The following is a 15177-nucleotide window of genomic DNA, read 5'->3' as shown; positions in this document are numbered from 1 at the left end:
TCTCTCTGTTTTTCTCTCTCTCAGTCTCTCTCTGCTCCTGTGTGTGTCCACTTCCTTCCCTTTCCCCTTGTCACCTCTTCTTCACTTATCTCCCAATTTCTTTCTCTCTTTTCTGAAGAAAAAAAAAAGGAAAAAATTTAAATTCTCTTACAAGACTTTTTGTCACAGAGGGAAATCACTGGTAGCTTGAGCCAGTGGCATTCACGGTGTGGTGCCTCACTGGGAAAACATCCACTGCTTTGAAACAGGCAAGCACCGGCTAATCGCACCCAGCTAATCACATCCGGCTTTCTCCACTCAGCCCAGCCTCCCACTCCCTCACCAGAAAAAGTGAAACTGCAGTGTCAGGCACATAAGAAGATGTTGCAGTAAGCTGAACTTTCATAAAATAGGGATTCTCGTTGCTCTAGTTTTTTAAATCATAGTTGTCTGCATACAGGAAGAGGGGGAGGGGAGTGCAAAGGGTTGAAGGTACTGTGTTTTGATGGGAACTCAGGGCTGAGTGGAGCTTCCCTGGTAGCTCAGACATTAGAGAATCTGCCTGCAGTGTGGGAGACCTGGGTTTGATCCCTGGGTTGGGAAGATCCCCTTGAGAAGAGAATGGCTGCCCACTGTGGTATTCTTGCCTGGAGAATCCCATGCACAGAGCAGCCCGGTGGGCTACAGTCCGTGGGGTGGCAGTTGAACATGACTGAAAGACTAGCACTTTCACCTTCAGTTTCAGGGCTGGGTGTTTTGCTCTGAGTAGAAATTGTAGATAGCCCTGCTCAGAGGTGAGGTGAGGCTGTGCAGGGAGCCTGAAGGCAGCTGAGCTTCCCTTGTCTGTCACTGAGTCGATGATGGATAGTCACTGATGGTCAGACCTGAATTTGAACTTGGCCATCTGTCGACAGTGGTGCTGTTGTCGTTTGTTACTGCTGTTCCTCTGTGTCTTTTTTCTACCTGTACCGTATCCTACTACCATGACTGTCGGTTCTGCTTTTTCTGTTTTATGTCTTGAATACTTTGCTTCATGCAGTGGATATACTTTCTGAAATGTTGTGAATAATTTATGGGATATGCCTTCTGAAACATTGTGAATAATTTGTGGTTTTAAGTAACATTACATTCATCTTAATACAGAAAAGTATAAAGAAAACAAAGTGGTCTAACATCCCATCAACTGGATAACTCTGTTAATATTTTTCAAAAAATAAGAGTATATATATTTACATAGGACAAAGGTGTGAATTTTTTCACACCTTTATTTTTCTGGGCTCCAAAATCACTGCAGATTATGACTGCAGCCATGAAATTAAAAGACGCTTACTTCTTGGAAGGAAAGTTATGACCAACCTAGACAGCATATTAAAAAGCAGAGGCATTACTTTGCCAACAAAGGTTCGTCTAGTCAAGGCTGTGGTTTTTCGTGTGCTCGTGTATGGATGTGAGAGTTTGACTGTGAAGAAAACTGAGCACAGAAGAATTGCTGCTTTTGAACTGTGGTATTGGAGAAGACTCCCGAGAGTCCCTTGAACGGCAAGGAGATCCAACCAGTCCATCCTAAAGCAGATCAGTCCTGGGTATTCACTGGAAGGAATGATGCTAAAGCTGAAACTCCAATACTTTGGCCACCTCATGTGAAGAGTTGACTTATTTGAAAAGACTCTGATGCTGGGAGGGATTGGGGGCAGGAGGAGAAGGGGACAACAGAGGATGAGATGGCTAGATGCCATCACTAACACGATGGAAATGAGTTTGAGTAAACTCCAGGAGTTAGTGGTGGACAAGGAGGCCTGGAGTGCTGCAGTTTATGGGGTCGCAAAGAGTCAGATACGACTGAGCGACTGAACCGAAGATGTGAATTGTATAAATACTACAATTAGTATAAGTTGTATATAGATAAGCACCCCCACTTCCCTTACCACCACCTCAGTCCTTAGCATCCCTCCCAACATTAGGGCCTGTGCAGAGTACGAAGCACTGTGATAAGAATACTGCAGTGAATAAGGTGTCATCCTGGGTCAAAAAGAAGTTGCCAGTCTAATGGGTCAAAGAATCATTTGACATACAGTTGCCTATTGTTTGGCATGCATTGGGTTTTTTACATTGTTGTTATCTGTATTATTTTTATTTAACTTTTTATTTTATTTTGGAGTATAGCTGATTAACAATGCTGTGATAGTTTCCAGTGGACAGCAGAGGGACTCAGCCATACATATACATATATCCATTCTCCCCCAAACTCTCCTCCCATCCAGACTGCCGTATAACACTGAGCAGAGTACCCTGTGCCATACAGTAGGACCTTGTTGGTTATCCATTTTAAATATAGCAGTATGTGGCCTGCATTGTTTTTTTTTTTTTAATAAAAGTGGTCACCATTATATAAGTCAGAGTTCACATAAAAACAGCTTCTCTTGAAAAATCTGGATAACTATTTACATCGGGCCTTCATTCCCCCATGGCAGCCATTTTCACTGCAGAGGAAATGCTGCCCCCTTAGCATGCATTCCTAGTTTGCCACAAGCCCCACCACTGCTTGCTGTGGACCCAGCACTGAAACCTGGTGTCAGTTGCCTCCTATCTTCATGCTTGCCCATTCTTAGAGTAAAAAACATCTTCAGAACCCAGGATCCTGTCAAAAGTACAGGGGTAAAGCTACTCCAAGAGGATCATAAGCTTTTTCTCATACCTGAAGGCATAGGAGTTTGCAGTTCCTATTCAAAACCAGCAAAATGTTCAAGCTGGAAAGGATGTAAAGTTAATCCAAGTTGCTTGCTTTTTACCTGCAGAAGTTCAGATATTTTCTGATTGATCATTATTGAGAATTTGAAATGTATCAGCTTTAAGTTAATCAAGACTACAGTTATATGAAAGGAAATTCATCTCACACTAATCAGAATTTTTTCTGGTTTACAGACATTTCTGTAACGTGCACTAGTTTATACTACAAAAGAGGGCAAGTTGATGGGGACTATTTGAAACACAAATGCAGAAACTGGTCACAGGAGTCATTCCTTCTTGGAGGTGGAAGAGAACAGTTTAGAGCAAGGAGTGCCAGTTATCAAAGGTTTGGGCCAGGGAATCGGACAGACCACGTGAGTGACCTGGGCAGATTGCTGTATTGTCTGAGACCTAGTTTCCCCATCTGTTAGATGGAGATAATTATGCCTTCTTGTAGTTAGTGCAGATTAAGTTACATAATATAAATAAAATGTTTAGCATTATAGTAAAATGCATAAACAATAGGTCTATCATTGTTATTGTTACTACTAATAATTCCGGATTCCCTGGTTTTTTAGTCAATTTGGTCTTTCATTACATACGCACTGAGTCATGTAATCATGGATATGACACTTGAATTCTCTGAGTCCCATTTTTCTCATCTGCTTAAATGGAAGAATAATACCTACCTCTTCTCAACCATAATGTGTCAGGAAATCAACTGCAAGTGTGTTTGTGGGTTCACGGGCTTCCCTGGTGGCTTAGACAATAAAAAATTTGCCTGCAGTGTGGGAGACCCAGGTTCGATCCCTGGGTTGGAAAGATCCCCTGAAGGAGGGAACGGCTCCCCACTCTAGTATTCTTTGCCAGACGGGCTACAGTCCATGGGGCTGCAAAGAGTCAGACACGACCGAGTGACCGACACTAGTGGCATTCGTAGTGCTGAACAAACTATTACTACTTTGTTACTAGTTTCACTGGAAAAGTTTTCAATTCGGATTTTGAAAGATGGCTGAGATGTCCCAAACTACTTATCCCTCATTAAGATTTACATTTTTCTCCAGCTCAACTCATCAGATGAATTCACTGAATAATGTTAGCCAATAAAAATACTTAGGTAAGTCCAGAACAGATTTTCTTGTTTACTTTTACTTTGCATCCTAGAAATTAAACGAAGAGAGAACATGCTGGTTTAGAGAAATAGGCTAATAAGTAATTGGCCTTTGTGTGTTCTTCCCTAAGGAAAACAAGAACTAATAGAACAACACAAAAACGTGCCTGCTTTGCTGAAGTACAAATTGAGGTCAGAAGTAGACACAGATTGCTCATGTAATGGTCACCATGATGCATTTTTATTACTTCCCAACGTGCTATGGCTTTGGAAGCTGTTGAGGATGGGCACCCTACCCATGTTTCATTTGCATTGGCCCAAGAGCCTGGACTGGAGGAAAGAGCTAGGGCCAGGCCTAGGCTGGAACTTTGGTCTACTTGCTAACAGTGTGCCTGTGAGCATGCTTATACATGTACAGGAGGGTCCTTATGTTTTGATCAGTGTAAAAAATGTATTTTGCTACAGTTGGGTATCTCCCTGCTGTGGCAATATCTAGAAGATGTTGTGCAGTGTGCTACTGAACTGGTTTGATATACTCAGAGCAAGACGGCAGGGGCTTAGCATAACATTAGATCAGGACCAAAGAGAGTGTGTGATTGTTTATCACTCCTCTGTTGTTTATTCAGCAAATATTGAGGTCTGCGGTATTCTAGACTTAAGCATTATAGGAGGAAGAACAAGCAGGTGATATTCTTACTCTTGTGAAGTTTACATTGTACAGGGGAAGATTGGCATTAAATAAATTACTTAAAGAAATAAACAAGATATTTACATACTTATGTGTTCTGAAGGTAATAAAGGACATCAAGAGGAAATTAGATCCCCCATCAGAGAGGGCCTCTGAAGATGTCATGCTTGAACTGAATCATCACCATGTGCAATTCAGCCAGTGTCAAGGACCAGGCACTGTGCTAGGCAGAGGGAACACAGAGGCCCAAAGACAAAAGGCTTGGCGTGTTTCCTCTTGGGCATAATGTGCATTTTTCTGAACCATCAGGTAGTTACATTCTGCTATAACGTAAGATTAGATTATAAATTATCTCTTGTAATCCTGAGCTAAGACTGCAAATTCCAAACAATAAGTTGTTTACAGTGAAGCATTGTGTTTTGTTTCCAATCATGCTTGGGCCTCCACCCAGGACACAGGCAGTTTTCTATGGAGGGAGAATGGTAACATTTCAGTGATCCTCAACGCTGCCTGCAACTCTCGTTCTGCCATCTGGGGCTCACCCCTTTTGTCCGGTCTAAGAGTCCATTGTTGACACAAGCAGTTTCCACTTTTGCAAAGTGGTACATTCCTGAAATCCACACCAGGAGGTAGATTTTATTGACCCATAGGAACAATAGGATTGTGTTCTTGACAGAGAAGTTGGCAAGCCGTGAATCTTCATGTGTGAATGAAGCAAAGCAGTCACACTAAATCTCTCATCCAGAAACTGCCTTATTGAACAATGAGCCCTTGAACCAGTTAGGATACCACAAGAAGAAATAACAATAAAATCCAACATGAAAAGCCTTAGAGAGTAAGGACATTTGGTGTCTCCCAGAACAAGAACAGGGCAAGTCTAGGCTGGTTCAGAAGTCCTGTGATGTCTCAGGGACTCAGGTTCTCACTCCTTGGCTCCTCCTCCTGGGCACAGAGCCTTGACTCTGAGCTGTAGCCCCTCCTGGTGCAACATGGCTGCCACCCCTCCAGGAAACACAGGAGCCACACGAGGCCAAAGAAATGTGTTGTGTTCTGCATGGTGTCTCCTTCAGTGAGAGAGAAAGCCTTTCCCAGAAGCCCAAGTAGACATTTCCTTAAGTGCTTGTCCATGGAGCACCCCGTGCCCCTCCCCACTGTCTTTGAGACACCAGGACATTATTCTAGACTTCTCCCCTCTCCTTTTGAGCTTTCCTGGTGGCTCAGATGGTAAAGTGTCTGCCTGCAATGTGGGAGACCTGGGTTCAATCCCTGGGTTGGGAAGATCTCCTGGAGAAGGAAATGGCAACCCACTCCAGTACTCTTGCCTGGAGAATCCCACAGGCGGAGGAGCGTGGTGGGCCACAGTCCATTGGGTCGCAAAGAGTCGGACATGACTGAGCGACTTCACTTTCACTTTCACTTTTCCCCCTCTCCTTTATTTCCTTATTCTCTATGACCTGTCCGTTCTGATTTTAAATAATCTGTTACTGATCCTCGATCCTTTTGTTTACAACAGTAATTCAGATTCTCATGAACTCTCCCTGTTCTCCCTGCTTCTAGTTTACCTTCCACAGAGCCACCGATGTGATCTTATAAAACACAGATCTCATCATATCACTATCCTCCTTAAAATCCTTCAGGGGTTTTTAAACCCGTATACAATTAAATCTCAATTTTTTTTCTGACCATAGGAATGACCTCTCTCCTCTTAAAAACAAAAGATACATCGCAGTTCAATTAAGCTAACAATGGATATAGGGCTGCTGTGACTGAAATGGGGGTGTGGAAGGGGCTCATAGCTCAGCCAAGTGGATCCTTGTGCTTCCCTCATATGGGGACCTGAAAGTCCTTTCTGAGCTACGATTTCTCAAAGTGCACCAAGTGAGAAGAAAAGGGGGTCTTTGAGTTGAATGATACCCCCAAACCATACAATACCCCAATAACGTAGTGTCTCCATTTCACCTTTCAAACTTCCGAGCGTGTGCCTTCTAGGAAAATTTGTGCTGTCATTGTAATCAACAGGTTAACACAAGCAGATGCTTGAAGACAAAGTGAGGTCAGTTGAACACCAGAATGCAGCTAATATCAAAAACTAAGAATAACAATTTCTAATCATATGGATTGTTCTTATGGTTACATTTTCATTCTTACAGTTTTTTTAAGATAAAAGGTTGTGATTTGCTTTGATAATCCTGAGATTAGTCTTTTTCCTTTACAAGGCCTTTCATATCAGACATCCTGAGACAACCAACATTTCATGTGTTTCCATTTCTAATCAAGGCACTTTTGAGCTACACAGGCTTTAGCGTGGAATTTTGAATAGAACTATATAATAGCTGAATATACTGATTATTCTCCTCCCTCTTGATATCAACCTGTATTTATTCTTTATGTCTATTTAAGAATTTAGCCTTTGCTGTTTTTCTATGAAGAGCAAGAGCTATTTAGATGCAGTTTACATTCTGTTATGGAATATGACCTTCTTAATGAGGAGGTTAAATATTAATGAAGACTAATTAATGCATAATTTTAATAAGGAAGGTCATTATCAGTTTGAAGCAAGAGCTTAATGGATTGTGCATTTCAGCAGGTATTTGCATATTCAGTGACTCTGTCAGAAGGCCAGAGGAGAAAGGTGAGGGGGCTGAACAGAGGGTAATGGGCAGGTAAGAAGGATGACCTCCAAGTAGACCAGACTCTGTAGTTCTATTGCTTTTATCCATTCTTGTTCCAGGAAGAGTTTGAGGAGAGGGAATGTGTCCTTGTATGTCTTTGTGGCCCCAGGTAAACAGCTCTTCACTCTTACTTCCCTTCTGACTCTGACCACCTTCAAGCCCCACCTCCTATTGGCCTAGGTGTCATTTCTCTCATCACAGTAGGTTTTCCTGCCTCTCCCTTGATGGTCTCCCACATCACACCCTGGAGCCGACCTATTTCTGGCCCCTGGTCTTTCCTCTCAGACTCTGTATAGACTAGTTTGCATAGGCTGTGCCCCTGGCTCCATAGGATCTGGTTGTTACCATCTGTCATTTGCTGGTGTGTCCAGGTGCTCCCACTGAGAGCCCACCCCCCATTCTTCCCACTTTCAACTGGGGTTTCACAGAACCTAAGTACCAACAAGAGGCAGAAAATAAGTATCCATTGTCTGAAGCTTCAAGCTTCTGATTCTCTCCTAATCCTGTTAAGTGTGATATCCACTTAAATCAAGAGAACCAGAGATAACAATGATTTGGGAAAATGATCATCTTATCCTAGCCGATTTCAGTGACACTCCAACATGGTTAAGAAAATTGACTGTCAGATCTGATCAGTGTTGTTGAAGTGAACAGCCCTCCTTCCCGGAGTGGCTGGAGTCAGATGCTCCAGTCCAGCAGGAGCAGTTTTAATGCCTGAAGACTCCAGTAACCTCTAGAAGCAGCTTACCCTCACAGCACCGCTGACCACCCATGTGGCCTCTCTCTTCTGTTTTGCAGGGACAACGTGTTTGATTGCTCTGCTATCAGATAAAGACCTCACTGTGGCCAACGTGGGTGACTCGCGTGGGGTCCTATGTGACAAGGATGGGAATGCCATTCCTTTGTCTCATGATCACAAACCCTACCAGCTAAAGGAGAGGAAGAGGATAAAGAGAGCCGGTGAGCTTATCAGTGCCTCCAAGGACTGTGTGCTGTCTTGTTCAAGTGGCCAAGGCGGTTTCTGGGAGATTCCCCCAGAGAGACACTCCTTTACCCAGTGAGGAGCAGATCAGCACAGAGGCTGCAGTTGAGGCAGCTGGGACTGGACTTTGTAATGTTTCCCATCAAATGCATGGCCACTGAATTTGCCCTTCTTCATGGCCAACGTGTCCACAACAGCCAAAAAAAGCCCTTAGTTTAAAGGCTAATGGGATCTTTGGGCCATTGCTTGCCATACTGCTTACTTCCAGCTGTGCCAAACTAACCACCAAATGAACCGTGGAGCTGACACGTCTGTGCCTTTGCAAGTGTTGCCCACACTGTCCAGTGGATAATAATGACCTTGCCCTTTAAGACTTGGTTTCAGGATGTCCTTTTAGCAACCTTCCCTGTCACACTGAGCCAAAGGCTTCCCCAGTCTGGCTTAGGTACCCCTTCAGGCTTTCCCTGGCATCCTGTGTGGACCTCTTGGGTCACTTTTCGCAGGATGTGGACGTATCTGGCCCTTTCATCTGTCTTGCCTTCCTGATCATGAGTTCTTTAAGGCAGGAACTTTGGTCTGTTCATGTGTATACTCAAGCTCCATGCCTGATCCAAGTATATATGTCAGTTGGAGGAGGGAGAGAACCCCTTTTTTATTCTTTTAACATCTAGGGGCTGGAGGTACATATGGACATCCTGGAATTGAGACGGGGGAGGGGATGGAGTAGACAGACATTATTAATAAATAAGTTAAAACAGGTAAATTATCTAGTCTATTACAAGGTGATAACTGCTATGGAGAGACACAGAACAAGTTAGGAAAGGGGAGTGTTGGGGTGGTCAGTGTGGGCCTCACTAAGGTGACATTGGCAAAGAGTTAAAGAAAGATTACCAGCTGATTACATTTTCATAGTTAATTTGGGGGGATTCTTTTCTACCTGTAGGCTTTCCTGGTGGCTCAGACAGTAAAAAGTCTACCTGCAATGCAGGAGACCTGGGTTCGATCCCAGGGTCAGGAAGATCCCCTGGAGAAGGGAATGGCAACCCACTCTAGTAGTCTTGCCTGGAGAATCCCATGGACAGAGGAGCCTGGTGGGCTCCAGTCCATGGGGTCGCAAAGAATCAGACATGACTGAGCAACTAACACTTTCTTTTTTTCTACCTGTGCAGGGGACGACCCCTTCTTTCCCCAAACTGACCACCACAGCTTGTAGCCTCTGTGTCACATGCCACACGGCAGGCCCTGTTGCCCAAGGGAGCTCAGGTCCCCCAGGTGGCTGCCCAAGAAGTGCCCCTGCCCTCTGGGGGAGTCTGCAGATTGACCATCAGTCTCTGCATACCAGCTTCTGCCCAGAACCTAATCAACATTTGAGTTCTCACAGTGGGAAGCTGTACTGTTGAATCCAAAATCGTTGAATTTTATTACAACCTCCTGCTTCAGTGACTGCTTGAGATGCAGAATAATTTTTAATGAAAGCTCTGGTCAGGTTTTCTGTCAATGGGACGGCACAGTGTTTTAAGAGCCCCTCTCAAGCTTTGATGAGCTTCCCTGCTTATGAAGACAGCATCTCCTCAGTCATCCACTGTGACCCTGGACTTGGGACACAGTCAGCTTGCTCTTGAGGAAGCACGGTGGGAGTGTGTATATGGTACACCTGAGATGCCACCTCAGCGCTCTCTTCTGACATGTCAGCCCATTTTATCCTCTCTCCTCTTCCCTGCCCCCACCCGGAACTGATTATAGGAGCAAATTCAGACCGCGTCTCCAAGGAGGTTAATCTCACCTGCTGTGTTGGGGGTGTACTTTACAGCAGGACTTAATGAGCGATGATTGGTTTTATTACGTGTGTTTTCTCTGGCCTCAGCCTTCCTTTCTGGACACCTATCCCCCTCCTGTTTGGTGTCGCAATACTCTCCAACCAGTCTAGGTCAAAATACACGTCAATCTTTCTGTCTCCCTGCCTTAAGCTGTTTGTACAACAGTAGTGATGTCAGCTGCATTTACCGTGCATTCACTCTGTGCTGGGAGCTAAGCTGGGTGCTTTACATACACTTTCTCTTTCCCTTCCTTATGAGGTTGATAATGTTATTCTCATTGTTCAACCAAAGAAATGGAGCCTCAAAGAGGCTTGTGTGCCCAAGGACACACAGCTAGTGAATGGTGAGACCTGAATTGAAACCCCAGACAGTGATTCCAGAGCCCGTACTCTTGTCTGGGAAACCACTCTTCCTGGAATGTTTTTGTACATCCCTGCTCATGGAAGTCCTACCTATCTTTCCATTCAGAGCTGAGCTTTAATGCTCACTCTGCCCTGATTATCACAACTGGAAATCTTCTCTCTCTCTCTTCTATCTGCTTATAGCATTTAACAGGTGCTAGGTTCTCCCTGAAAAAATACTGCTCTATGCTTGTAGCTGTTAATGCAGGTGGATTTTCCCTCCTGCCAGACTCTCTGCTTCTTTAGGAAAAGGTCTAGATCTTGTCCAACTTTATAGCCTGCAAACTGCCCTGCATGGAGCATATATTTAATAAATATCTGACATAACATGCAAATGAACAAAGTTCTAGTTCCCTTAAAAAAAAAATAATAATAGATAATACTGTGAAAGTGAAGTTGCTCAGTAGTGTCTGACTCTTTGCAACCCTATGGACTGTAGCCCACCAGGCTCCTCCAGCCATGGGATTTTCCAGGCAAGAATACTGGAGTGGGTAGCCATTTCATTCTCCAGGGGATCTTCCTGACTTAGGTAGGGATTGAACTCAGGTCTCCCGCATTGCAAGCAGACTCTACCATTTGAGCCACCGGGTAATACTGAGTGCATGTTATATTCAGACACTGTGCCAACTGATTAATATAGAATAACTCTATTTCCTACAACTTCTTAATGGAATAGATTTTATTATTGTCCAAATTTTGCAACCAGGGAAACCAAGGATTAGCGAGTTTCTCATCCAAAGTCACTCAGAGCTAGAAGTAACAGAGCCAGGAATCAGATCCTAGTAGACTGACCCAAGAGCCTGTGCCTTTAACAACTCTGTTAAAATATACCATCCTTTAATCCCTGTCCCAGTTGGGGAGCTGTTTGCGATCAATACAGGCACAACCAAGGGCGGCCTCATGCTAATGATGGGTCCCAGTGGTTGTATCCATTACCAGCCACCTGCCTTTCAGTGTTGTTTTGCTGCTGTCCCCAGATCCCCTCCTTGGGGCTCCCTACTATCAGTCACTGCACTGCTAAGGTGTTCTTTAGTTATTAATAAAACTGATGCTCTCACCCATCCACCACTCCTACCCTCAATATTCCTACTGATTTAGTCTTGAAGACCTTTAAGATGCCAAGGATGAGGGCCCGAGGATCTATTAGTAGAGCATCAGACGTCAACCATGCAGGAGGAACACTGTTCCCTCGTGGCAGTGCCAGCAGGAGCACGTATGACAGGTCACACACAGTAGGTCAGCCCTTGCAGGTGCACACGAATCACACCAGGATGTGAGGGAGCAGCTGCTCAAGCTAATGGGCTCATTCTCTCTTTCCAGGTGGTTTTATCAGTTTCAATGGCTCCTGGAGGGTCCAGGGGATCCTGGCCATGTCTCGATCGCTGGGGGATTATCCACTGAAAAACCTCAATGTGGTCATCCCAGATCCAGATATCCTGACCTTTGACTTGGACAAGCTCCAGCCCGAGTTCATGATCTTGGCATCAGATGGCCTCTGGGATGCTTTCAGCAACGAGGAAGCTGTTCGATTCATCAAGGACCGCTTGGATGAACCTCACTTTGGGGCCAAGAGCATCGTTTTACAGTCCTTTTACAGAGGCTGCCCTGACAATATAACAGTCATGGTGGTGAAGTTCAGGAATAGCAGTAAAACAGAAGAGCAGTGAACCCTTCGGGGTCTCAGCTGCCTTAGACTAAAGGACTTTCAACACACTGGTCTCTTTTAATGTAGTGAAAGGTGTGGGAGTTACAATTAGGATCATCCATCCCAGACATGGGGTTCCCTGTCCCCAACTGTCTTAAGTCTATGTGCCGTATGAACAGAGGGTGCTCTTGGCCAATGTAGTTGAGATGCTGGAAAATAGTTTCTTCGTATTTTCCCAACACTTTCATCCAATGTCCAAAATATATATAGCTGTAGATTCACATGTGTGACGTGAAAGGCGTATGTGCCATATATTCTCGTTTTACAGTTGCTTTTTAGATCCATTACAGGGCCCTCGGATCATCAGACTTTGTGTCCTCTCACTGGAGCAATGAGCAGAACAGGACTCCCAGGAGATGCTGTGGGTAACCCATGAGTCAGAGCCAATGTGGCCATGCCCCTTGCTGAGAGGCAGAGCTGTCCCTAGGGTGCTTTGTCCTCCTGAGCCCAGTTTTTCTGCTCTGCAGCAGCCCAGAAACAGATTTGAAAATGGTTTATTATTCCACAGCTGTTCTTGAAGGCTGAGGGAAGTGGGGAGGAGGAGAACCGCCTGCACCCCTTAAGTCACCTTCCCCTGCCTTCATTAGTTAAATAGACTTTGTATACCACCCAACCAGTCTTTGTGTGTTTATCCTAATCGTGCATGGCTTTAACCTTTTGCTTACACCTTACCTAATGGAATAGGCAGCTGTTAAACTTTACCACCAGACACCGTGATTTTTTTACAGTACTAAGTGGAAAAAAGCAAATTGCAATACCGTAATCCTTCTACCTTTAAGGATAGATGGGGAAATCACGGCCAAATAAGTCACAGCATCCCCTGGGAAGTTTGCTGCTTTGCATTGGGAGAGAAAGCTACTGAGGTTGCCATCCTGACTTGAGCACCAGCTGCCCGGTTTTGTGCATTTCTTTCTCTCCTAGTAGCTTTTGAGTGTCTCTCAAGCGTTGTTCTGAGAAGCAGCTGCATAGAACTGCATGTGTGCCCCCTGAAGCCAAGTACAGAGTCCCCAGCCTCCTGTTGGAATTCGGTAGTAAGTTACTGGGATGTGCTTCTGCTAGATGGTGGAAAGGCAGCAGTCTTTATTGTTTGGTTGCAAACCATTGAGTTATTTTGGGGCCAGACCTGCTACTTTTCATTTCTTATCACCAATGTCACGTTTCCATTCTCAGTATTTTATTATGGAAAATGCTGGGCTCAAACAGCCAAACAAGATTTTCATGGCATCCCCACCCAGTCTGTGTCTGAAAAACCAGGGCATCTATCTGGTTTTGTCCTTCCAGAGTGGGCATTTGTCTTTATGGCTTCTCCGAGGCCCCATTCGCTGACCACCTCCTCCTCTGCCTTCTTCAAATGTGGAAGGTCCTAGGAGAGAACTCGGGAGGATGCAAAGATCCCTTTGTGGCTGCCGAGGACTGTGATCTGTCTGGATCCCTCTGAGCTCTTAACTTTTATTTAACTGAAAGAATAATGGTTTCCCAAGCGATGTACTTTTGTAAACTAACATTGGAATTTACGATATTAGAACTTTGGTTTTGGTTTTTTTAAGTGTAGCATGTTCCAGTACAAAATACCTGCCACCTGTTAGATTGGAGTTTCTGCCTCTTGAGAGGCACAATGTTTGGTTGTGTGTATTTGAGGTGGGGGTGGGGAGGGAGTTGTGGGAAACATGCTGGTTATGATTATTGATGGGATGGTCAGGCCAGGTGGCCTGAGTTTGTTTGGGGATTCGGGACATTCTGATTATGAAGTTACTGGAGCCCACCCTCTAACTGGAGTCCAAGAGTAAGCAGTGTCAGCATGTTACAGTACATAGTTAATTTTCCTTTTTCTATTTTTAACTTAACTCAGAATTCATAAATAACAATGGAAAGACTTTTTAAAGTTCTGTCATCATTGTTATTGTGTAAAATGAAAATGGTACTGTTTTGGTGAAGATGAAGAAGAAAAACTACTAAATTAGTAAATCAGTGTTTCTCTGCCCTGCGAAATGTCTTAGTAGATGGTGCTGAGTGCAGGAGTGTGTGGTTTTCCCTCTGACTGAGGTTCACAAGGCATCTTCTAAACTTTTCTTTGTAGAAATGAACCCATTCCTGACTTTAACCAAGTAGTGTGTGTATTTCTTACTGCCTCTTTTTCTCCCATTTTGGCTTGTAGATTTTTGAAACAGGCAAAAAATAGCCGCAATCTGATGACTAGTTATGTCTCAAGTCAGGCTACTTTGTTCCCTTCCCCATTCTCCTGGAGCTTGATCGCTCTCTCTCTCTCTGTCTCTTTCTCTCTCAGCTGCCTCCAGCCTCTGGGGGTGTGCAGACCTCACCTGGGGTGCCCTGTGGCTCTCCAGCCAGCTGCCCCATTTTCTAGGGACAGGAAGGTTGAGTCTAGTTAGGGAAATTGACTTGAGAAGTTTGCATGTGAAGCCAAAGCTTTGGAAACGTCACCCCAGCTTCCTAGCCTGGGTTAGCATTGCCAATAGCCCCCATGGTGCCAAATTTTGGAATGGTTTTATAGTCTTTAAGAAATGAAGCTGGGAACCAATGATCATGTGCTTATGACCCCCCCAGCAATGTGCCAAGCCCAGGTCTTCATTAATGCACTGCTTTCCTGCTGCTCTAGTGGCAATTTGTACTCTTAAAATGGGTCAGAATTTGATGCGTTGCGGGGGAGGGTGGTGGGGTGGGGATAAGGCAGGGAAACTTTTTTTTTTTTTTTTAACTCACTGTATTTGCAGGTCTCTAGTGAAAGGAATAAATAATACTTACATGGAAAACTCTGAAACTAGTTCCCAAGACCGGCATTTATTTCATGTGACCAACTTGCCCAAAGCACTTGACTCTGAGGTCACCATTCTAATACAGCATAACTGTACATGTTACTGGGACCCAAGGCTACATTCTCTTCCTTGCCTTGGACTGAAGGCATTGGCCTCTAGCATCTTGTCTATGGGGTAAGAGTATTACAGAGTGTTTTACAGAGTGAAGGAGCATATGAAAGGGAAAGTGTTAGTCACTCAGTTGGGTTCCCCTCTTTGCGACCCCATGCACTGGAGCCTATCAGGCTCCTCTATCCATGGGATTCTCCAGGCAAGAATACTGGA

The 15177-nt window shown here is 44.4% G+C and overlaps 1 protein-coding gene across 1 annotated transcript in view; it reads left to right on the top strand.

The window, feature by feature from the left end:
- PPM1L (protein phosphatase, Mg2+/Mn2+ dependent 1L) overlaps positions 1 to 13956 on the top strand; it is a 327274-nt gene extending 313318 nt beyond the window's left edge. The window contains exons 3-4 of the mRNA XM_052639182.1: positions 7976 to 8137; positions 11698 to 13956. Coding sequence (XP_052495142.1) covers positions 7976 to 8137; positions 11698 to 12044 — 509 coding nt within the window. The 3' untranslated portion in view covers positions 12045 to 13956. The remainder of the gene's footprint in view (positions 1 to 7975; positions 8138 to 11697) is intronic.
- The last annotated feature ends 1221 nt before the right edge of the window (positions 13957 to 15177 follow it).

The sequence above is a fragment of the Budorcas taxicolor genome, chromosome 1 (genome assembly GCF_023091745.1).
Source record: "Budorcas taxicolor isolate Tak-1 chromosome 1, Takin1.1, whole genome shotgun sequence".
In the NCBI taxonomy this organism is placed as follows: Eukaryota; Metazoa; Chordata; class Mammalia; order Artiodactyla; family Bovidae; genus Budorcas; species Budorcas taxicolor.
Note: the sequence above shows the minus strand (reverse complement) of the source record. Positions and strands in the feature narration are given on the sequence as shown.